We start from the raw sequence: 24819 nt of genomic DNA, 5'->3' as shown, positions 1-24819 counted from the left end.
TGGGGCTTGAACTCAAAGACCTAAGATTGAGTCTTGTGCTCTACCAACTGAGTCAGCCAGGTGCCTCTATACAGGAATAGTTTTTGAAACAGTAATTAGTGTTATCAATTCTCGTCACTAGACAAGCTTATAACCTAATGGGGGACTAAATAAAGAAAGCAAGCCAAAATAAATCAAAACTCAAAGATTGTGTTGAGGTGTGAAAATCAGGAGGACAAAAGTTGTTTATTTGCACGGAACAACTTAGAAAAAGCCTTAGACGGGAAGTCAGGGTGCACCGGAGTACAGAAGGGCCAAGACCGCTAACAGGATAAGGTGGAACATGCTAAAGCTGAGAGAGGATTGACAGCTTCCCCTAGTAAAGGTGATCTGAAGATGCCAATTGAACACTGATTCATATAAAACTATTCCTACTTGGAATATGCCTAAAAATAGCCTGGGGTAGGAGGAAAGGGAGAGAAGCAGTAAATGAAACAAGATCAGCGACGGTAACTGCTGACAATGGAGAATGAGTAAAGAGGGGTTCATTATATTATTGCCTTCATCTTTTGTATGAGTTTGGTATTTTCCATAATGAAAAGTAGACAACAAATAAATTTTCAAAAGCTGATCCAGAGAATAATGGGAAGTAGATGTGAGTTATACAGTAATACATTACCATAATAGGTATGCAAAGTAATAGCTTGGAAAGATTCAGGGCAGCTCAGGCTAGATCTGCAGAGAGGCAAGTGTAAAATTAGCTGTCTCACCAGACCACCCTAAGGTGGACGCTACTGCCTGAGAATAGGTCTTTTTAATACACACACACACACACACACACACACACACACACACATATATAAAGCTACCACTACTAAAGCTACTAGCTACTCCAAAATCTTTTTGCATTTTCTATGTCTTGTCCCTTAACCTTCTCCAAGCTTAAGTAGAAGATGGGTAGGCAAGTCATAGAAGCTGTACCAATTTCTCTGAAGTAATTGAGAATGCCCAAAGAGAGACTGAATTCAGAACAGTTTCACCACTGGCTTCATTACCACTTTCTTCTGGAGTTAACTTATCTTTATAGTACTGCTTCTGTCTCATCAGTCCTAAAATAACTTATAATCATTAGCAACATGCATAATCAATTCAACAACACCTATCCTCTAAGACCCTATGATATCTCTTTCCTTTAGTTCATGGGACTCAGTCAAAGCCCACCACTGGCTTTCCTTTTATTCTTTAAGGCCCTAAAGGTCTTGAGTCATAGGACACCCGAGCTCAGCCACAAATTGGTGATTACTATACCATCACACAGAGACTATCTGACTAAATGGCTACAAGGACAGCAAGAAGTTACCTTGGTTCAAATATTAGATTACCAGAGTTTACTCCCAAGCACTGGTTCTATTTTTTCGTTACAAAGGTACAACGGGTTAGCCATATTATGAGCCAAAGGTGCCGTGGACTAGCCTGTTACCTAACTGACACAAGCCAAATTGCAGAGTTCATTTAAAATGGCTTCTGCTGGGGCAGCTGGCTGCTCGGTAGAGCATGAGAGTCTTGATCTCGGGGCTGCAAGTTCAAACCCCATGTTGGGAGTAGAGATTACTTAAAAATAAAATCTAAAAATTAAAAAATAAGAAATAAAATGACTTCTGGAACATAATTCGTCCAGACAGGTGATGCCCATAAATTTGCATACACGCTTTTCCTGATTCTCTTTACCTTACCTCTACCAAGGAGCGGTGGAAACAAGAAAAGATGATATACATATACTATTACCACATGAGCTCATACCAGCACTTCCTAATTCTAGATCCCAGGCTAGAACTTTCTCCAAATTTATTTGTTCAATGATCAGAAGTGACATATTTGACCAGGTGATTTTGGGGTATGGTGACGTGTTGGACAAAGTAACAAGCAAAATTCAACTGGACAGCTCTATACTAAGTAATGATGTGGCTTGATACCAACAGATTACTATCCAAATACAATGAAACTTCTATATAGAAAAGAATCCATTAAAACTAACACAGCAAAAGAAAATACTTACAGAAATAAATACAAGATCGGCTTCTTTAATGGCATCATCAATATTGGTAGAAAAAAACAGATTTTTTCCTCGACAGGATTCTACCACTTCTTTTAGTCCTGGCTAAAAAGAAAAAAGAAAAAGAGTTGTATATACAGTTCACCAGTTATATGAGATAACCTAATAGTATAGAATTACCCTTGTTAAAGGAGAAAGTTATACTACAATTTAAAGGTCTAGACTTGCTCTCAAATAACAACTTTGTAGAAAAATCTAAGATCGCACACCATAGGCCAAAAGTGTACATTATGTAACAATACTAAATAGAGCAAAACTGACTTTGCCACAATAAAAGCACCAGCTTGTTTTAATGTGTCATTGTTTACCACGTGCCGGATTGTTTCCTAAGAGTTAACAATTAACTGAGTATCAATACAATTACCAGAAAATTCAAGGTCTTCTGTGATTTCAAGCAAACATTTGATTTTGCATCATCATCATGAATGCAGGTTTTTACCCCAAGAATTCAAGTCATACAACTGGTTGTCAATCAGTCAACATTTCCCCTATGCAAACATAAATACATATTTTTTCTAAGTCCTAATGTAAGAAACAGTTTTACTGAAAATTTTATTACTTTTCCCATACAGTAACAGGAAATAGAGCTACATTAAGAATACTGAGCTGTACAAAACCACCTAACAAGTATTCTTGCCAAAGGAAGGAAGGAAGGAAGGAAGGAAGGAAGGAAGGAAGGAAAGAAGGAAGAAAAGAAGGAAGGAAGGAAAGAAGGAAGGAAGGAAGGACAAGGAAAAAAAAAATCAGATCTAAATCTTCTTAGATCAGTCCAATCAGCAAAACCCAGACTGAGAATTTCTATACGATAAACAACCTGGTTTCTTCAACAAATAAACTGAAGAGAAAAACAGAGAGAAAGAGAGATTAAAATACTATGGCCTTAAAAGACACAGTGATACAAATCTATTGCAGTTTATGGATCTTATTTGGATTCTGATTCAAATAAACTACAGGAAGAAGGACACATAAAAGAATTCTTGATATCAAGAAACTATTCTTAAAATTTGTAGTAGTAACAATGGTGACATGCTTACTTTTTTTTTTTCTTTCAGGTTCTATTTATTTAGACAGAGACAGAGAGTGCGCAGAAGAGCAAGCAAGCAGGGGGAGGGCCACAGGGAGAGGGAGAGAGAGAATCTCCAGCAGGCTCCATGCAGAGCGCACAGCTGGACATAGGGCTCGATCTCACAACCCTGAGATCATGACCTGAGTGGAAATCAAGAGTTAGCTGCTCAACCACCGAGCCACCTAGGTGCCCCAGGTGACATGCTTACATTTTAAAAATAATTACTATTTTTAAAAAGATTTTATTTATTTATTTGAAAGAAAGAGAGAGCATGTACAAGGTGGGGGGGGGACTGGCAGAGGGAGAAGGAGAAAGAGACTTCCCGCTGAGCAGGGTGCCCAAAGGTCACAGAAACCATTTCTTTGGTTCTAGAAAATGAGAGTAAAAGGTTATAGAGTCGGGATTTTGCAGACAAGACTGAATTTAGTCTTATATATAATTCCCTAATATTTAAATTAAAATAATCTAAAATCAGAGCAATGCAGAATTTATACTAACTAAGCCTTAATAATACCTCAAAACAAACAACTATATTATTCTGTTAAAATCAATGGGATATTTGTAGATCTCCAGAACTGATGCATAAGTAGTTAATAATACAGGTTCTACCTCTTATTAAATTCATAATGTAATTATCACAATTAGTACTAAGAATTTATAGGGTACTTTTTATGGAAGAACTCAAATCCTTTCACAGGGTGAAATTATCTTCATTTTATTCAGAAAAAGTAAAGCAAATTATCCATTTTGCTTTTTAAAAAGTAGCTATTAAATTGTTACAAAGTTAACAAAAAAGCAGTGACTATTCAAAAAATATGGTAATACAAAATAAAATGTTTTAATTGTTAAATGTTAACACTTTTTTTTTTTAAGATTTTTTTATTTATTTATGTGACAGAGAGACAGCCAGTGAGAGAGGGAACACAGCAGGGCAGCAGGAGAGGAAGAAGCAGGCTCCCAGCGGAGGAGCCCGATGTGCGACTCGATCCCGAAACGCCGGGATCACGCCCTGAGCTGAAGGCAGATGCTTAATGACTGTACTAACTAGGCGCCCCAAATGTTAACACTTTCTACTATACTATTTTCTGAGTTAACACTTAAGTATCTCGTCACCATATTTTGTCTGATGATCATTACTAGTTCCTTTTCTGGCCGTAAAAACAACTATTTTTTATTCATATACTTGTGGCCCATAAAATATAAACATATTTAATTAGAAAGAGCCACAGGGGCGCCTGGGTGGCACAGCGGTTAAGCGTCTGCCTTTGGCTCAGGGCGTGATCCCGGCGTTATGGGATCGAGTCCCACACCAGGCTCTTCCGTTGTGAGCCTGCTTCTTCCTCTCCCACTCCCCCTACTTGTGTTCCCTCTCTCACTGGCTGTCTCTATCTCTGTCGAATAAATAAATAAAATCTTTAAAAAAAAAAAAAAAAGAAAGAGCCACAATAAACACAAGCTCATGGGCCCTAAGTATATTTAGCTGGGTTTCTAATATGACCCGATAATCTTTTTACTTTGTCCTCTCTATTCTGAGATTATTACTCTGAACCTCCACTATTTCCAAGTCCTTGACCCAACTTTACCTCTCCTCTCTTCTTCAAAATATTTTATCTCCTCCTATCAGACAATTCAAACTGCCAATATGTCAGTCACCTTTCTTCCATGTCCTCCCCAACAAAACTGTCTATATCTTTACCCATTCTTGTTTACTGTCTTCCAGTCTCCAAGGAAGAGGCTTTCAAGGCCAATCCCTCCACTTGTGCTTTTGCTATCTTTCTGGACTTTATTCTATCAATTAGCCCCTTCCTTTTTATACTTTGACCTTTCCTTCTCTATATAATTGGTGACCTTAGTTTTGAACATGCTCTATCCTTCATCAATCACAGAAAAAATAAATAAATACATAAAATCACTGCCTTTACCCTGTAAACCTCTCCGGTGCCGCATCCTTTTCCACATTCTCTCACTTCCTTGGTCTCTGATCATCTGTAATTTTTCTCACAACAGTTACAATGATCCCCATAATACCAAATTTAATGAATGTGTCCCAGTCCTGATTTCTTCTGTATCTGGCATAATGGATAGCTCACTCATTCATTCAGCAAATACTTACTGAGTACTTACGTGCTGGTAACTGAGTTACTCATAAGCAAGACATATACAGTTGACCTTTGAACAACACAGATTTGAACTGCATGGGTCTGTTTATACACAAAGTTTTTTTCAATAAATACAGTATAGTACTGGTAAATGTATTTTCTCTTATGATTTTCTTAAAAATACTTTTTTCTGGCTTACTTAATTGTAAGAATACAGTATATAACATAGGGTGAGCAGCCCTAACCCCTACATTGTTCAAGGGTCAACTGTACATCTTTATGGGGCTTGTACTACTAAATCTCTTCTGGTTTTTGGTTCACCTTCAATGAACTACTCTTCATTGCTTCTCTATGGCATTTCCTCCTCCACCTATCATCAAACATTTGTTTTTCTGGGTTCTGTCCTTGACTGTTCTCTTGGGAGACTCTCCTGGGAGAGCTCAATTACTCTGATTTCAACTACTACCTGTATAATCCTAACTTTACATCTCCAGCCCTGAATCATTTGCTTACACTTTTGGCAGTACCAACTGCCTCCTGAATACCTCTGTTTGGATGTCCCAAAGCCTTTATAACTAAATAGGACCAGACAATTTGAAATTTCATCTCCCACTACCCTCCACAACATCCTGCATTCTTTTTTTTTTTTTTTAAGATTTTATTTATTTATGTGACAGAGAGACAGCCAGCGAGAGAGGGAACACAGCAGGGGAGTGTGAGAGGAAGAAGCAGGCTCCCAACGGAGAAGCCCGATGCAGGGCTCGATCCCAGAACGCCAGGATCACGCCCTGAGCCGAAGGCAGACACTTAACGACTGTGCCACCCAGGCACCCCAACATCCTGCATTCTTGATCTCAATTCATGGCACAATGATGTACCCATCATACAAACTGGAAACCTAGATATCATTCTAGATTCCTTCCTCTCCATCCTTCTTATATAATCAGCAATCAAGTCCTATCATTTTTCCTTCTAAATATTCTTCCAGGGGCACCTGGGTGGCTCAGTTGGTTAAGCATCTGCCTTCAGCTCAGGTCATGATCCTAGGATCCTGGGATGGAGCCTCACATGGGGCCCCTTGCTCAGTGGGGAGCCTGCTCTCCTCCTCCCTCTGCCTGACACTCCCCCTGCTTGTGCTCTCTCGCTTGCTCTGTCAAATAAATACATAAAATCTTTTTAAAAATAAAACAGGGGCGCCTGGGTGGCACAGCGGTTAAGCGTCTGCCTTCGGCTCAGGGCGTGATCCCGGCGTTATGGGATCGAGCCCCACATCAGGCTCCTCCACTATGAGCCTGCTTCTTCCTCTCCCACTCCCCCTTCTTGTGTTCCCTCTCTCACTGGCTGTCTCTATCTCTGTTGAATAAATAAATAAAATCTTTAAAAATATAAAAAATAAAAATAAAATAAACACAACCTTATAGAAATCATCTTTATTTTCTCATTTATAAATTCCTTAACCAGGCATTTCTTAACAACTGATGTCTGAGAAAGACACAGGAAAATTATAAATCTAAAGTCATTTACTTGCTAAGAGGAAAATCATTCTACTTGCTAAGATGATTCCTTCTAGAATTTTAAAATACTAGTGCCATGTTTTTAACCTCCAAAGCCAGTGGGTTCTGGAAAAAGATTTCATTTCTTTTGTAGGGTACACTAAATAGTGCAAAACTAAAATAGCTGCTTATGGTATATCTAATTTCCTGGAATAGACATATTTAAAAAGAGATAGGAGCACCTGGCTGGCTTAGTTGGAAAAGCATGCCACTCTTAATTTGGAGGTTGTGAGTTCAAGCCCCACATGGGGTGTGGAGATTACTTATTAAAAAAAAGAGAGAGAGAGAGGGAGAAAATAAGATTTTAAAAGCTAAATAGTTATAACCATTAAATAAAGCCAATACAATCACGAGATTTCAGGGTTTTGATAACCCAGACATTGATTCTAATGAGCACAGTGTTAGCTAGACTTTCAAATCTTTTATATTCTTTATAAAGAGATTTAAAGAAGAAAACATTTATTTATGAAATAAAAGTATGAAAAATAATACTTCTGTTTCTTTGTTTATAAAAGATAACGTTATTAAGAATAAACAAGTATGAGCTGGAAAAGAAATTATTTTAGATCTTAGCTCTGGACTCAGTGTCAATGTAGAACATGCTATTTTAAATTTAAAGCACTGAAGTCTTAGGAGGAAGAGTTTCAGATTTCAATTAATGTAAACAGTAATATCAACAGTAAGAATCTGGCCGGGGAACATGGCTAGCCAACTGATTTTTTTGTTTGTTTGTTTTCTCCAAGAAAAATGTCTAATTCCAATACATTTTAGCTGGTATCTTTTTAAGATTTATTTATTTTATTTTAAGATTTTTGTATTTATTTTAGGGAGAGAGAGAGCGCAAGTGCGTATGTGAGTGGGGAGAGGGGCAGAGGGAGAGAATCTTCAAGCAGACTCCCCCTCTCTGGGCTCAGTCTCATGACCCATGAGATCATGACCTGAGCCAAAACCAATAGTCAGACACTCAACCGACTGACTCATTCAGGTGCCCCTAATTTTCATTTTCTCCAATTCAGGATACCTTTGTTGTTTGTTTTTAAGTTAATTTTTACTAAAATAAAACAAAAGTACATAAAATTGCAAATACATTAGTATAGAAAAGTGTGTAGCTCAATTTTCAAAGGTGAACACACTTGTGTAAACACTATCTATCATGAGAATTAGAACATTAACTAAATCAGAGCCTGCAGTTTGCCCTCTCCGAGTCACTAGTACAGCTCAAATTAACACCATGCTGATTTCGATCATCAGAGATCAATTTGCTTATATTTGAACTTTATACAAATAGAATTGTACAATATGAACTACTTTGTGTCTGACAGCACATTACTTTGGGGAGAACTTAACCATATTCTTGCACGTAGGAGTAGTTTTATTGATTTTCAATGCAGTATAATATTCTATTGCAGGATTATGCTATCATTTATGTATCCATTCCAATGCCGATTAACATTTAGGTTGTTTCCCATTTACGTCTCCTATGAATAGCACTGTTAATACCTGTCTTTTGGTGCACATATGTATGCATTTCTGTTGGATATACACCTACAAGGGAATTGCTGGATCAGACTACACAGATTTCCAGCTTCGGTAAATACTGCCAAGCACTCCTGAAAGTGGCTATACTAGACTACGTTCTGACAGCACTGTGTAAAATTCCAATGGCTCTAAATCCTTGTCAACACTTAGTATTGTCAGTAGAAATAATTATAGCCATTCTGATGAGTGCCCTTTGTTTCTGAAGACTGAAGTACACTGCTGGCAGAATTAATTACTGAACGATTGGATATAAATATGGCTTACAGGGTTTCAGATGACTTGCAGCCCTTTTATAAAACTCTTACTAAGTTATCTTTCCAAAATGTTTTTTTTTTAATTCTCCAAAACCAAATCTAGTAGTAATGTTATAACAGGAAAAGAAATGCTATAGCACTAAAGTAATTTAAAGGACTATTATGGGGTTTGGGGGTGCCTGGGTGGCTCAGTCAGTGAAGTGGTGGACTCTTGGTTTGGGCCAGGTCATGGGATCAGGCCTGGGTTGGACTCCACACTCAGTGCAGATGCCGCTTGTCCCTCTCCCTCCCTCACTGCCCCTCCCACAGCTCTGTCTCTGTCTCTCAGTCTCTCTCAGATAAATAAATAAATAAATAATCTTTAAAGAACTATTATGGGTGGTTCATCTGGTAAAGAAAGAAAGGGTAAGGCACAAACAGAAGCTTACACACACAGAGAGATTTTTTTTTTATTCCACGTCTGATTTAGATATGAGTAAATCCATGATGTTGGGTAGCTACTACTCTGGGTGCTTTTTCATGGATTTCTATATTTTATATGCCTATAAAACTGGGTTGAGACTTCCCTTCCAAAGGACTAACACATTTAAAGACTATGATTAAGAAATTGACTCTTGATTTCAGGTCATGATCTCAGTGTGGTGAGATGGAACCCCAAGTCAGGCTCCTTGCTCAGTGGGGAGTCTGCTTGAGTTTCTCTCCCTCTGTCCCTCCCCTTGCTCATACTCTCTCTCTAAATTAAATAAATAAATCTTAAGGAAGGAAGGAAGGAAGGAAGGAAGGAAGGAAGGAAGGAAGGAAGGAAGGAAAGGAAAGGAAAGGAGGAAGGAAGGAAGGGAAAAAGAGAGAGAGAAAGGATGAAAGGATGAAAGGAGAGAAAGGATGAAAGGATGGNGATGAAGCCCTCAAAGTGGAACTGCAGACTCCTAGGGTATGAACATGTTTAACTTAAGAAACTGCTAGAGCTTTCTAAAGTGGTTGCACCATCTCCCTTCCCACCAACAAGATAGGAGAGTTCCAGTTCTCCCACATCTTCTCCAATATTTGCTGGTATTCAGCCCCTCCAATTTTTATTTATCTTTCTGATCTTTGTTCCTTAGATTGGCATTCTCTTCCCCACGCCTTCCTGCTTCCTGTTCTTTTCGGAATGTAGTCCCTTGTGTGCTCCTTTTCTGACCTTTCCCAGGGGTTTCAAGAGACCAGGGATGTACTTGTGCTTGGTCCACTATCTGAGCAAGAGGTCAGGGCAGATTCTTAGTTTTCTGAGCAGTCTCTAGTGTGGCGTGTTAATCTTGAAGGTCTCTGTTAAAAAAAAAAAAAAAATCTTTAAAAAAAAAAAAAAAAAGAAAGAAAATGTCTTTAAAAAAAAAAAAGAAAAAGAAAGAAAATGATTGATAACAGTCTTACAAATAACAAAGCTTTCCTGAAAGAAAAAAAACAATATATTAATGGTGGAAAAAAATGCCACCATAAAATTTCCAAATACTTCTCTGTTGGGTCTCTTTTTTTTTTCTTTTTTTTAAAGATTTTATTTATTTATTTGAGAGAGAGACAGCCAGCGAGAGAGGAAACACAAGCAGGGGGAGTGGGAGAGGAAGAAGCAGGCTCCCAGTGGAGGAGCCCAATGTGGGGCTTGATCCCAGAACGCCAGGATCACGCCCTGAGCCGAAGGCAGACGCTTAACGACTGAGCCACCCAGGCACCCCTCTGTTGGGTTTCAAAAGCATAATATCGTGAACTCATTTTACAGTGAAATTTTTAAAAATGGGATACACACAGCTTAATAAAATCACTGGAAGCATATCTTCCTAACTATACATTATCTAAATTCACAGCAATTTAGGGGCACCAGGGTACTCAGTCAGTCAAGCATCTGCCTCTGGCTCAGGTTATGATCTCAGGGTCCTGGGATCGAGGCCCACCTCGGGCTCTCTGCTCAGCAGGGAGTCGGCTTCTCCCTCTCCCTCTATGGTCTCCCTCCTTCCCTCTCTCTCAAATAAATAAATAAAATCTTTAAAAAAAATTCCCAGCAATTTTGAAATTCTAACTAAACAAATTTGTGATACTAAGCACTAGATATAAAAGATTTACCCACTCACAGTTTACCTGATATAAGTACAGTACAATAACCCCCAAATATCATGGACTTATATGAATTAATATTATAAACATCCACAGTTTTATTATTTTCTTTGTACAGAACACCTTTCTAAAATTTTACTATTACAATATGGTAACCGTATTAACAAAATTAGAAAAATAGAGAAGAGAAAAAAGTACCCATATTCTCACTGCACTAACACCACCATTGTTAATATTCTAATAACTTTTTCCCAGTCATTTTCCCTGGGCATACTTGACACAATCACAGTTGTAATGTCCATAACATTGTGTATCTAGATTTCTCATTTAATTTCTTTTCAGTTGCAGTCATAGATTTTTACATTAATAGTAATTCACTTATCAAAAACAGTAAGAAAACAAAGAACATAAGAACAATGAGTTGTTTAAAATGGTTTACCTCATAAATAGGGAGCGTAGGAGAGTTCCATGCGTTGATTCTTGATTCATTGACGTCAACAACTGTTACCCTGATTTCGGGGCACATATGAGCAATGACACTACACGTAGGTCCTCCAACATAGCCCGCACCAATGCAACAGATCTTCTTAATTTCAAACATGATTAAACTAGAAGGGAAGCAGTAAGATTGTTCTACTATTGAAAACAGAAAATTTAAAGAAATCGCATCGCACGTTTATCACGCTTTATAAAAACTGTCAAGGTGACAGATAATCTGGAAAGATTTCCTGCATTCATACTCATTAAGAATTATTAAAAGAACGATAATATATAACATTCCAATTGGAATGTCCGTTCTTGGCTGCACTAGCATAAAACATGGGGGAAAAAAAGTAACTGATATTACTGAAGAAGAGCCACAAAGATGATAATGATCTAATATTCAAAAATTCAAAAAGCAAAATAAAACCTTACTTAGGCCTCTTAGGCCATAAGGGTAATTCTGAGTGCTGAGGAAAAATTCAAGGGTAAACACACCAGTGCAATTCTTGCTTAAATAAATGCCGGGTGTACAAAGGTCAGCCTTAAGGCAGGTTTAGACTAACAGGACAGATATCAGGAAACTTGACAGATAATAAGATTAGTTTGAAAGTCCAGAAGCGGCCTCTGTGATTATATTCCCTATACAATTTGGCTTCAGCGGTTTATTTTTAGGTACTTGACAATGATCTTAAACTCCATTTCAACTTTAATCAGAAACTGTGCCATAGTTAAACAAAAGTCATTTGTGTAGTTAGCAAAGCTGTTACACAGATTTTGATGGGTTTTCAAAAGCCATTTAGGTGAACTGATTCACACTAATCCAAATGACAAGGTACTGATTTATATATAAGAATGTCAGTTTATTCATTATAATGAGAACAAGAACTGTCAAACTGATCAGATTTTTAGAATTTTAGTCTTTGCCAAGACCAACCTCCAACATCATCTAATCTAACCCACTCATGGATTCCAAAGAGAAGGAAAATGGCAATCAGAGAGTTTAAGAACTTGTTAGTATACTCCTGCATGGGTCAGAGAAGGTGCTATGGAAGGCTGATCTTACTATAATGCCTGGCAAGTACAACCCTACTGTGAAAAAAGATACACGAGCCACATAATTAAGATGATCCAGTTCCTTTAAGTCTGAATCTGTATTAATCAAAGAATGTTCTAATCACTGGTTTTCTGGGTAGACTTCCCTCCTGGAAGAGAATGAGCTGAACAGCTCATACAAGTGTCCTGGTCTGTGTTAGGAAACAACTAAGTCGGCTTCTAAATCAATCTTCAGTTCAGGTCATGTTTAGCAGATATCAATTCAAAGTCTAATTTCTAATGACCTTTAATAAACCTTAAAAAGGGCAGAAATTTGGTAAAACAGTAAAGATGAGCAAAATTTGGAATCTACCGATTCTACAAAAGAAAGCAATATTCTTAGTGATACACATACAAAGAAATTTTTTAAATTTATTTTTGTGGGGTGCCTGGGTGGCTCAGTCAGTTAAGCGTCTGCCTTTGGCTCAGGTCATGACCCCAAGCCCCAGGTTGGGCTCCCTGCTCATCGGGGAGCCGGCTTCTCCCTCTCCCTCTGCTGCTCCCCCTGCTTGTCACTCTTCTCTGTCAAATGAATAAATACAATATTTTAAAAAATAATAATAAAATAAAATTTATTCTTTGTTTTGAATAGGTAATAAATTCATATGGTACAAAATTAAATCTGTAACAAAGTATACAGTAAGAAGCCTCAAGTCTACCCCATCCCTATCTCTTGGCTACCCACTACTTTGCTTTCTTTCACAAGCAACCCTTTTATTAGTTACTTGTGTATCCTTCCAGTGTTTCTTATACAGTACAAGTAAATACACATATGTATTTTAATAATCCTGACTTTCTAAATTCAAGAGGTAAAATACTATAATATACTATCAACACGAGGCTTTTTTTCACTTCATGTATTCTTACCTATTTCCCCTCTCTCGCTCTTTTATTTTTATTTTTTTCTGTTTCCCGTAAAACTCTCTCTTTTTTAGAAACAGTTACACTGTATTCCATCGTGTGGAGGTACTTACCAGGAAATATTAAAACCATACTAAATCTGGTAGATCCTCTTTAATTAGTTATTTTTTAAGTAGGCCCCATGCCCAATGTGGGGCTTGAACTCATTGCCCTGAAAGCAAGAGTTCCATGCTCTAAGAGCTGAGCCAGCCAGGTGCCCCTGGTAAATTCTCTCTTTAATAATCTAAATAAATGGGTTAAGAGTTCCCTATTATCACCTGTGAAGCCACACAAACATGATATTTCTATTAAACTTGAAGGGTTCCAAAATTCACCGTAGCAAAAATACTGAGCCTAACAAAATTTACTTTTGGCAACAATTCATCTTTCATTTCTTCACACTTCTACTCTTCAGTTCTGACTTACTACTCTCCAGGCCTCAAGTGCCCTATACACAAGAAGAAAGAGAAACTGCTAGGAGGAAAGAACTGCATTGGGATTGACAAGCAACTAAAGCTCAGGGGAATGTTCTAAAAAGCTCCCACTTGTGGGACAGATGAGCCTGGAGCAGGCTTACCACAGACGTGTCTCCAGCATTCACTGCCACTGACCCCAACTCTACAGTAGAAAGGGCTTGGCATCGGGTTTCAGAAAAATTGTTTCAACTGCTTCAGGCCTAGTCCTTTGTCCTCTTTCACGAAAAATTAATATTCCCAATTTAAGGGTCTACCTGTGGGCACAGAAGAGAATCTGGCCATAGATACAGGTCCTGACACTCAAGAATTTAACAATTTACTTAGGGAAAAATTCAACTGAAAAACATATACTAAACACCCTACTATGTTACAGCCACTAATGTTCTATGTACTCTGGATACAATAGTGAACATGACAGGTACAGTTCCTACTCTTTCATGGTTATATTCTAGTGGGAGAGCGCAAAACAAAATAACGGCAGCTGTGATACATTCCATATAAAGGAAATAAACATATAGGTGGAGAAGGAGAGACTGTCTATGGGGGAAAAAACTACTGTCGATAGGGTAGTTAAAGGAGGACTCTCTGAGAAGGTGACTCTTAAGCTGACTTAAAAGATGAAAAGGAGGGGCGCCTGGGTGGCTCAGTCCGTTAAGTGCCTGACTCTTGATTTTGGCTCAGTTCATGATCTCAGGGTCATGATCTCAGAGTTGGGGGATGGAGCCCCTTGTCGGGCTCCATGCTCACTCAGTGCAGAGTCTGCTTGGGATTCTCCCTTTCCCCACTCTCAAATAAATAAATAAATAAAATCTTAAAAAGATGAAAAGGAGTTAGTCACACCCAAGCAACATATAAGGCAGTATAATCAATTGAATGACTAAATGAGTATTAAAGTCCAGAAGGGAAAAAAAATAAGAAGGTATCTACATCAAGGGAAAGGCAGAATCTAAGCTTGGCCTAAAGACTAAGTAGGATATAGAAAGAAAAGATAGGTGGGGGAGAGCACTCCACTTGGGGGGGGGGAAGGAATAAATAAGGACTTATAAACAAAACTGAGTCCAAAGAAGTAAGGAGATAGGACTAGTTGGATAAACATACAGGTATTAAGAAGTGGTAAGGGGTACTAACTGTCTTGCAGAGTGGAAATGAATTTAAAGTGGGTCTCAAACGCCCCTTTCAGGGAAGCATGCCCATGGCAGTTCAGGAGGTTATAATTTAATAACTTAAGGCAACAAGGGCGCCTGGGTGGCTCAGTCGGTTAAGTGTCTGCCTTCAGCTCAGGTCATGATCCCGGGGTCCTGGGATGGAGTCAAGCATTGGGCTCCCTGCTCAGCGGGGAGCCTGCTTCTCCTTCTGCCCCTCTCCCCTGCTAGTGCTCACTCATGCTCTCTCACAAAAATAAAATAAAATCTTAAAAAAATAAAACAACTTAAGGTAACATAATTGTAAGTAACCATAACAATCAATAGCATTTGTATAGCTAAAATCTAATAAACTCCACTAAAGGAAAAAAAAAAGGGAGGATCAGCCTGTAGCCTGGAAAGACGGAGTTAAGAACAAGAATGATGTGCTTATTTCAGCCCTGTCTAGAGTAGAATGACACAGAATCTGGAAGTCAGAAGTGTTCTGGTTTAAGAGAGGTGGGGTAAGAATAGGCTTTCCCAATGTTTAGATGGCATGTTCTCCAAAGAGTCCTTGCTCTGATTCCACTCTCCCTTATGAATTCAGATTCCCAGGAATCATAATACTAGAAAGGGATGACCCAGATTTGAGATAATAAGCATTCCAGGGACTGCAATAAAATTTCCCTACTGTAATATCAAAGTTTCATTCTAGTGTCACCATTAGTCTCTTATGAGTTTAATCATTTTAAGTTAACATCTAAAGTCTCGGTGCGCCTGGGTGGCTCAGTCATTAAGCATCTGCCTTCGGCTCAGGGCGTGATCCCAGAGTCCTGGGATCGAGCCCCACATCAGGCTCCTCCACTGGGAGCCTGCTTCTTCCTCTCCCACTCCCCCTTCCTGTGCTCCCTCTCTCGCTGGCTATCTCTCTCTCTGTCAAATAAATAAATAAAATCTTAAAAAAAAAAAAATCTAAAGTCTCATTAACTCTGGGCCCATGGAGGAAAAAAAAAAATCTACCTTCCAGATCTGCAAGGCTGCAGATGAAGTTGTAAACTGTGATGAACCTGAAGAACTGTCACATGGGTGGTAACACCCTTACTAAACAGCGAGCTGACCTCTCTAATTACAACCAGTATATTGGGAGTACCTAAAAAGTAGAATTTCAAAGTATTTTTGGACCAGAGGATCTCTTGGGATTACCATTTAATCCTACAGCCAAGAGGTTATAACATTCTTACACAAACATAGATTGAATGTCTGCATGATGCAACTCTTAAGTTCAAGGAGTTCACAGTTTAATAAGGCGCTTCCAGGCTAACAGTTCTTATCTGCTGCTGTTACCTCTACACTTAGAACAGTAGGCTCTCAATAAACACTAACTGAATCAATGAGTAACTCTCCATAAGGGCCTGTTTGAGATGAAGACTGTTATTTGAATATCTTTAGCTCAGACGGCTGATCATTGTATTTTTGCTGAAATTGTCCAGAATACTATCGGCCTCTCTTTTTTATGTAGAACTTTGGCATGTCTTCCCAGAGATACTTCTCATCCACCTTGACTGCTAGGCTGTATTTAGCTTGCCTTACATACAGCACCTGGGGTAGACTACTGATGGATCTATATCATAGAACTGCATGTGTTTTGGGGTGTCCCTGTGGTGCTATTTCACAGGAAGCATGGCTTATAGGTGACAGTGGGAAAACTACTGAAGAGCTGTGTAAGTCCCAGTAAATCATCACTTGGAAGTTTCACTAAAATCTTCAATCTTTACTATGGAGTTTGATACAGTGTTAGTGTTAGTGTTAGTAATATCCTTTGCCTGACACAGATGTCTTCTGATTCCATGTTCCATTTCTACTTTTATGTACCTTCAGATCTTCTATTGTGCTGTCAGGGAAATGGGAATGTTTGCTTACTGAGTATGTCAGTTTGAAATGAGTTTCTACCTCTGTATTTTGGGAAAATCTCAACAACCCAGGCCGTTCCAAAACTACTCTTCATCTAAAATTTTATAAATTCAGATCAATATTTCAACCTAGAAGATGTAGCTAATATCGAGGGTCCTATTACAATCGAAGCTGAGTATAATCCCTCCATCCCCACCCCTCTTCAGTATACTCTGCGTAATTACCCAGTAATTACGTTGTAGTTGGATACATCAACTTCACACATCACCTTAGTCATTTCCAAAAATTAAATACTAACAGATGCCTGACCTGGGAAAAATATTTAATCAATGAGAAAGGCAGTGATAATGTCATATCTAAAGGGCATCATATAAAGCTGTGGAAATAAGTGGGAAGATGAAGTATACTTATTAGTTACAGACTTAATGTTTGAGAAAGGAGTACAGCAATGGGAGAAGAAATGAGATCCTTTCAATTGGGGTTGTCTACCACTTACCTTAACTAGACTAGCTGGGTATTAATAAGCACATCTCAGAGCAGACAGTAAGCTCTTTCATTTCCAGAACCCCCCTGAAGAAACAGACCAGACTACTGTTCTCCATTTCATAGGGGATTTGAAGAAACTCAAAGAGTCACTGTGTCTTTGAGGGCAGTCAATGGACAGCTACTCCTCTGTATATCCATGAAAAAGGTCCTTACTAGTGAATCCCTCTTTTCAGTACACCATAATTTTCAAGCCTACTCAGTTATCTTCCTATATATAAGAAGTATGATTTTTCTTTTTTCTTTTCTTTCTTAAAGATTATTTAATCATTTGAGAGAGAGAGAGCACAAGCAGGGGCAGAGGCAGAGGGAGAAACAGACTCCCCTCTGAGCAGGGAGCCCCATGCGGGGCTCGATCCCAAGACCCTGAGATCACAACCTGAGCTAAGACAGGCGCTTAACGGACTGAGCCACCCATGCGCCCCAAGAAATATGATTTTTCAAGATTTCACACAAACATGATCTCCTGAAGTACCCAAGAAAGGCTTTCCCTGACATGAAATAAAGCAATTATATGGTGTGGCAGCCAACAATGGATTCCAGCATAGCCCGTACAGATGTCACGAATGTCTTAGGATTTCGCCCTCAGGGGCTTTCTGGCTTGTTTCCTCTTTAGTACTTAAGAAGGGCTGCTAGTGAGAGGAGGAAAGCAGCAGCTTCCCAGGTGAACAGACTAAACACAAACAAAAGACCAGGACTCTGAGACCAAAATGGGGTCCCTAACCAGAGGACCGCTTCCTTCGGTGGACGTTCGGCTTCCTGGGAAAATCTCATTTGTTTCAAGTCAGAAAGTGAGAAAAAGCATAAAGAGAAGTGTCTGGAGGACTCCCGAGTGTAGAATAAAAAGCCCACGCTATCCCCATTCTCAGGGCAGCGGACCAAAAGGCGATTCCCGCCCAGAGCCCAAAGGAGGAGGCCAGGGTCGTGAGACTGGGAGCCCCTGACCGAGCGCAGAGTGCAACCGGGAGCAGCGCGCACTCCCCCGCCCCGCTCCCTGCACATCCCGCGGAGACCGGGGACCTTCCCAACGAGGTGGCAGGGCCAGCCCGAGAAAAGCGCTTACCCACTTTCAGGCACCGAGCGCAGTGGCCGCTCCTATCCGGACTGCTCGGACAGCTCCTCTCTATGGGCCGCGCTGCAGCAGCTCCTGCACACTCTCCCGGCTCCGCCTGACCTCCTCTCACCGCCCGCTCCTCCCTCGGCCTGCCAACCACTGCACCCTGAGTCCCGGGCCCGAGCCCGTATTTAAAGGATTCTGCCCGAGAAGGCGGAGGCTTCATTCCCCCGCAGCCAGGCCCTCCAGGACTCTGCCCTCCACCGCATCCCTGCTCCTCCTCCCGCCACACTAGGCCCGGGCCCGCCCCTATTTCCTGCGGGCCCCAGGGGCGGAGAGTCGGGGCGGTGCTAAACATAGCTGATGGGGAAGCCCCGCCCCTAGCCGCACCTGGGCGAATCCACTAGGGCCAGCTCAGCGATCCCGCCCCTGCCGCTCGCGGCCCTGGGCGGGGCTGAGTGCGTGGCCAGTCGGCTGAGGCCCTTGGGGTGGGGCTCCAGGTGCCGATAGGCCGGGTACTAGTCTTCCCGGCCTCCTGCAGACCGTGCTTCGACGCCTGGTCTCGCTTCCCTCTTTGTGTCCCGATCCCCGCCGACGGTCAGCGCTGAGGTGGTACCGCGTGCGCGCCAGGTCGGCCATGATCTAGTACTGCGGGGTACTGGGCCGGCTGCGGCCCGAGGGGACCGGAAGGTCTCGGCCCCTTTTCCGGTCTCCCCAGCAGCCCCGAGGACCGACCTCGTCTTTCGGTCCCCTAGACCCCGCGGGTCAGACCGCCCGGCGGCTTGCTCCCCTCCCACACCCCCCGGGCCGGCGGCCCAAGGTTTAGTCAGATCCCTTCCCTCGCCACTTCTGGGAAGGAGGCGCCTCGCGTCAGTAGGGATGCTGAGTCGTCATGACTGGACCAGTTAGTGCCTCCGCCCTGATCCTTGGGAGGAGAAGCATGACACCCACGCCCTCCAGACATATTTTCCAGAGCTACTCCTGCCAAATTCGGGATCTGGGTTGTCTGTGCTAAGAGTTTGCAACATACAAGTTCCGTGTGTGAGGAAGAGTAAAATTAATGTATTGGACGCTGCCCGTTTTTCATGAGGAGGGCAGTTCTGTTCTCTTTCTCCTCTTCAAAGTCATCTTAAGTCTCAGATCTGTGAAGAGAAAAGCAGTCATGACTTTTTTTTTGTGTTCCTCGTTAAGAATTATATCAGGTTACATAGTCTGTACTTGAAGTCAAAGACCATTTTTATTTTATTTTTAAGATTTTTTTGTCAGAGAGAGAGAGTACAAGCCAGGGGAGCAGCAGGCAGGGGGAGACACAGGCTCCCTGCGGAGCAGAGCACTCAACGCTGGACTCCATCCCAGGATCCTGGGATCATGACCTGAGCTGAAGACAGACGCTTAATTGACTGAGCCACTTAGGTGTCCCCAAAGACCATTTTAAAATACGTCATGAGAAACATGATTAGGAGTTTATAAAGGCACATTAAAATACCTCATAGATGATGGTTGTTGTTTTTTTAAAATTTTATTTATTTAAGTAATCTCTACACTCAACATGGGGCTCCAACTCACCACCAGGAGATCAAGAGTCTCATGCTCTTCCTCATGAGCCAGCCAGGCACCCTGAGATGATGGTTTTCTTGACAGGATCATGACAACTTCTAGAAAGCTGTTGAATGTTGATTAAACAGTTTGCTATAGATTGTAGAAAGTATAATATGTAGGTGTTGTACATTCTAAGCAGGTAAATTCATTTATCCAACAAATATTTAGTGCCTATTGTGTGTTTAAACAGTACAATCTCAGAAATTAAATAAGAATATCAGTACTAGCTAGAATGGACCTTTGGATCCAGGACACAGTTCTCAAAATGTACTAATAATCCCTGAGACCCTTTCAGGGGATCCAGGAAGTCAAAACATTTTCATAATACTAACATGTTACTTGTTTTTTTACTCTCATCTTCTCACATGTGTACAGTGGAATTTTCCAGAGGCTGTATGACATGTGATATCATAACAGACTAATGGAGATTTATAGATTAATAAAAATGTAAAGCAATACCAGTCTTCTTACTAACTTTTAATTTATAAATACAGTAATTTTTCATAAAAATATGTGGTTAATGTTAACATGTCATGGATTTATTATTGTCAATGTTAAGGAATCTATGTATTTTTCATAATTTGTCAATTTTTATTTCCTAATAAGGTAAATACCAGTAGCTACAGTCAACATGAAAAAACTTTTTGGGGCCTTCAAATTTTAAATGTGTTAAGGAGTCCTGAGAACAAAAAGTTTGAGAACTGCTTGATGTAGACCAATTATTTTCAGATTATGTTTCATGGAGCTCTAAGTTTTTCTGGTGGTATGTCACCCTGTGAGGAAAGAGAATGAGTGGATGAGTGAAAGTTTAAAACATACAGGGCTCTGGGTCTCCTACATCTATCTCCCCTTTCCTCCACATCAGAGGAGTTCTACTTTTATCTGTTTAATCTGCTTGAGATATCAATTTTTCATGTAGGATTTCAATTTATACATGGATTCCTCTTCAAACTTAAAAAACATTGATTCATTCATTGAATAAGTATTTCTCTCCAAGTATTTCCCACATGCTGGTCACCAGGAATACAATTGAGTAAAGAATGATACATTCCCTTCCTTCATAAATTTTACTCTATGGGGAAACATCAATCAATCACACAGATAAATGTAAAATTACAACTTTATTAAGGTGGGATATATATAGTCTTATGAGAGTATACAACATGAGTATTTAACATAGTAGGTAGGGGTGCTTCCTCAAGTTGTGGAAATTGAGCTCATATAAAGGATATGGGAATTAACTGGGGGAAATGAAGAGGGTAGTTACAGGAATAAAAAGAGTGAATGTGAGGAGAGCAATTCAGAGCTAATTACAGTAATTAAGAATTACAAATAGCATGTCCAGGGTAGTAGCCATGGAGATTCAGAGAAATGAACACATTCCAGAGATGCTCAGGAAATAAAAGCTATAAGACTTTGGTAATGTTCTCCAATACCTCCCCCCAACACACACCAAGGGTGACCCTATCCTGATTTCTGACAATATAATAGTTTTGCCTTGCACAGATATATTTAAGGAAATCACTTTCCAGCTCCTCAACTTCCACAGGTACCCTTTCCCAAAACTGATATGCCTAAGAAGAGTCGATTTTATAAAAGAAAGGCTTACCTTTCACCCAAGTAAAACCTTACTACCATCCATTACCCAGGGGTAAACTTCTCCTGAGTACCAAAGAAATAAACTGGATTATTGTTTGGGGCAGTCACCTATGTTGATTAGTAAAGAGACCTCAAATCTGTCTTTCTTCATTTTATACTTATTTTTGCCAAGGCTGAAGTCCAGAGTTAGAAACAGGACATGTTGGCCTATGTTGGGATATTCTGAATTCCAAGCAGAAGATGCCATATAAATTAGTGACCTTGATTCTTTTAAAAGCAACTTGAGTATTGGGGCGCCTGGGTGGCTCAATCAGCTAAGTGTCTGACTCTTGGTTTCGGCTCAGGTCTTGATCTCAGGGTCAAAAGATAGAGCTTCACATCACGCTCAGCATGGAGTTTGCTTGAGATTCTTTCCCCCTCCCTCTCCCTCTGCTCCTCCCCTGGCTGGAGCACTGACCCAGAGAGTATTGTGGTGAACTATCTTTGACAATGCAGAGAAGGGCCACTTTGGGTAGACAACAGCTGTTTGAGAAACACTGCTCTAGGGGTCAGTGGAGCAACAAGATAGAGTCTGAGTTCTGAATACCTAAAGCAAACATTTCAGCCTTACACTGCTTATATTCTTGAACTGTTACCTGAAAGAGAACTTAAGTCCATCTGGTTTAAGCCACTAGAGTCTATCTCCTTATTCCAGCAAGTTAACCTGTATCCTGATTGCTCCCAATCTGCTCCTTCTCACCCGTCATTTTCCTTACCATAAACTTTTCCCAACTCAAATTGTATCATCAACCATCCAGTTGCTCAGGCCCCAAAACCAGACTTAAGTCTCGTTTTCCCTCTTCCCTTCCATTCACTGTCAGGCCATTCGTGTGGCCAACTGGCTTTACCTCCAACATATATCACAAATCTCATTTCTTATAATTCACATTGCCACAACCCTTTGTCAAAGAGATTAGCACCTCTTATCTGGATTCCAAAGGATTACTAGCTTCCTACCTCACTTCCTGATGCATAGCTCATCTTCCACATAGCAGCCAGAATGAGATTTTAAAATCATAAATCCCTCACCCTCTGTCTCAAGAGGTTTTATACTCATAATAAAACCCAAAATACTTATTTTGGATTTCAAGATCCTATAAAATGTAGACCTTACTTTGTTTCAGAGAGAGAGCGCGAGCTTGCACAAGCGCAGGGTTGGGGGAGGGGCAGAGGGGGAGGGAGAGGGACAGGCAGACTGCATGCTCAGCATGAGCCCAAGGCGGGGCAGGGACCCTGAGATCATGACCTGAGCTGAAAGCAAGAGTTGGATGCTTAAGCGCCTGAGCCACCCAGGCACCCCTGTAGACCTTACTTCTGATCTCAACTTGTACAGGTCATTTGGCCTTATTCTGGCCCCTTGAAAAATGCCAATTATGCTTCAGTCTCATGTCCTTTGCACTTTTTTTCTCTTGGAAAACTGCCCAGATCTTTCCATAGCAGCATAATTCGTCTCACCCCAAATGTCGTCTCTCTCCCTTTTTTTAAAGATTTTATTTATTTATTAGACAGAGAGTATGAGTGGGATGGGGAGGAACAGAAGGAGAGGGAGAAGCAGACTCCCTGCTAAGCAGGGAGCCAGCCATGCGGGGCTCCATCCCAGGACCCTGGGATCACCACCTGAGCCAAAGGCAGACACTTAACCTACTGAGCCACCCAGGTGCCCCTCCAAATATCATCTCTTCAGAAAGCTCTATCACCATTATTAACTTCTGTTTAGCAATTAGTTCCTGAACTATTAGCTTATTTGTTAGCTTTTGTATTTGTCCCTTGTAAATACTATATAAACTTCTTGAGGACAGGGACTAAAAACAAATGGCCTTACCACCACAAGAACTCATGTTTTCTGAAGACTATTAAGTCTATTATGTGAAGAATGAATATTTATCCTATTAACAATTGTGAGCCAAGTCCTTGCAAAGTAATAATCCCACCTTTATTCCTTATTATGACAGTGGTGGTCTTGTTTCCTTGGCATGTTTTTTTTTTTTTTCTTTCTTTCCTTTCTTTTTTCTTTCTTTCCTTCCTTCCTTTCCTTCCATCCTTTCCTTTCTCTTTCTCCTTTCTCTTCTTTCTCTTTCCTTCTTTTCTTCCTTTTTTTTTTTTTTAGCATAGAGCCTTCTCATGAACTGAACAGCCATCCATGAAGAAGGATTACATCTTCCTTCCTCATCCGCACAAGAAAAAATTGAGAAAATAAAAAAGATTTTTAAGCATCAGGAAAAACTGTGAAATATCACTATTAAAAATAACTCTACTGCAGGAGAATTTGTTTCACTTAATTTCCTGACCATATATAGAAATCAGCTAGTATAAAGGAAATTATTAATTTTTGCTTTTGTTTTTTTCATCTCTAGAATTAAACACAAGCTTTAGCATTCTTCTTTAAGATTTATTTATTTTAGAGAGAGAGAGTGTGTTGGGGGGGCAGAGGAGGAGAGAGAGAGAGAGAGAGAATCTTGAGCAGATGGCCCATTGCCCTCAGGGCCTGAAGTGGGGCTTGACCTGGGGCTTGATCTCACCACCCAGAGATCATGACCTGAGCAGAAATCAACAGTCAGATGCTTAACCAACTGAGCCACCCAGGTGCCCCAAGTTTAGCATTCTTAATGCCAGCAGTTCTTACCCTTCGCTGCTACCAGATGATTCCTGTAGATGCTTAGGTCATACCCTGTACCAGAATCTCTGAGGTATGGGTCAAAGCAACAGGTTTTTAAAGCTCCCAAAGTGCAGCTAAAGTTGAGAACTATTAGTCTAATAGTTTGCTCTTTAGCTTTTAATTGCAATGGATTTATTCACCTCTTAGTCAAAATGTATTTGCTTTCTAGTTTGTCAAGGATTTTAAAATCTTGACTGGAAACTGTGACATTCTATTTAATGTTTTCATCCTTAATGTTTTCTTATGTGAGACTCTGACCTAAAGGTGCCTTTGTCCATTCTTAGTAGAGTGAATTCTTTTCAATAGAAATTCAATGGATGGGGCACCTGGGTGGCTCAGTCGTTAAGTGTCTGCCTTTGGCTCAGGGTGTGATCCCAGCGTTCTGGGATCGAGCCCCACATCAGGCTCCTCCACTGGGAGCCTGCTTTCCTCTCCCACTCCCCCTGCTTGTGTTCCCTCTCTCACTGGCTGTCTCTGTCAAATAAATAAAATCTTTAAAAAAATAAAAATAAAAATAAAATAAAAACAACATAGGAGGGGTGCCTGGGTAGCTCAGTTAAACATCTGCCTTCAGCTCAGGTCATGATCTAGGGTCCTGGGATCAAGCCCTGCATAGGGCTCTCTGCTCAGCGGGGAGTCTGCTTCTCCCTCTGTGCTCTCC

General features: G+C 40.4%; 1 protein-coding gene across 2 annotated transcripts in view; it reads right to left on the bottom strand.

The window, feature by feature from the left end:
* Positions 1-18580, bottom strand: part of UGDH (UDP-glucose 6-dehydrogenase) — a 32335-nt gene extending 13755 nt beyond the window's left edge. Inside the window, exons 1-3 of one of the 2 annotated variants that reach the window (XM_019805887.2) lie at positions 18279-18580; positions 11125-11293; positions 2036-2137 (exon numbers count right to left, since the gene is read on the bottom strand). In XM_019805887.2, coding sequence (XP_019661446.1) covers positions 2036-2137; positions 11125-11286 — 264 coding nt within the window. In that variant the 5' untranslated portion in view covers positions 11287-11293; positions 18279-18580. Of the gene's footprint in view, positions 1-2035; positions 2138-11124; positions 11294-18274 lie in introns of both variants that reach the window. The other variant, XM_002925168.4, reaches the window with a different exon arrangement.
* Positions 18581-24819: the final 6239 nt, after the last annotated feature.

Source organism: Ailuropoda melanoleuca, chromosome 11 (genome assembly GCF_002007445.2).
Source record: "Ailuropoda melanoleuca isolate Jingjing chromosome 11, ASM200744v2, whole genome shotgun sequence".
NCBI classification, from domain to species: domain Eukaryota; kingdom Metazoa; phylum Chordata; class Mammalia; order Carnivora; family Ursidae; genus Ailuropoda; species Ailuropoda melanoleuca.
Note: the sequence above shows the minus strand (reverse complement) of the source record. Positions and strands in the feature narration are given on the sequence as shown.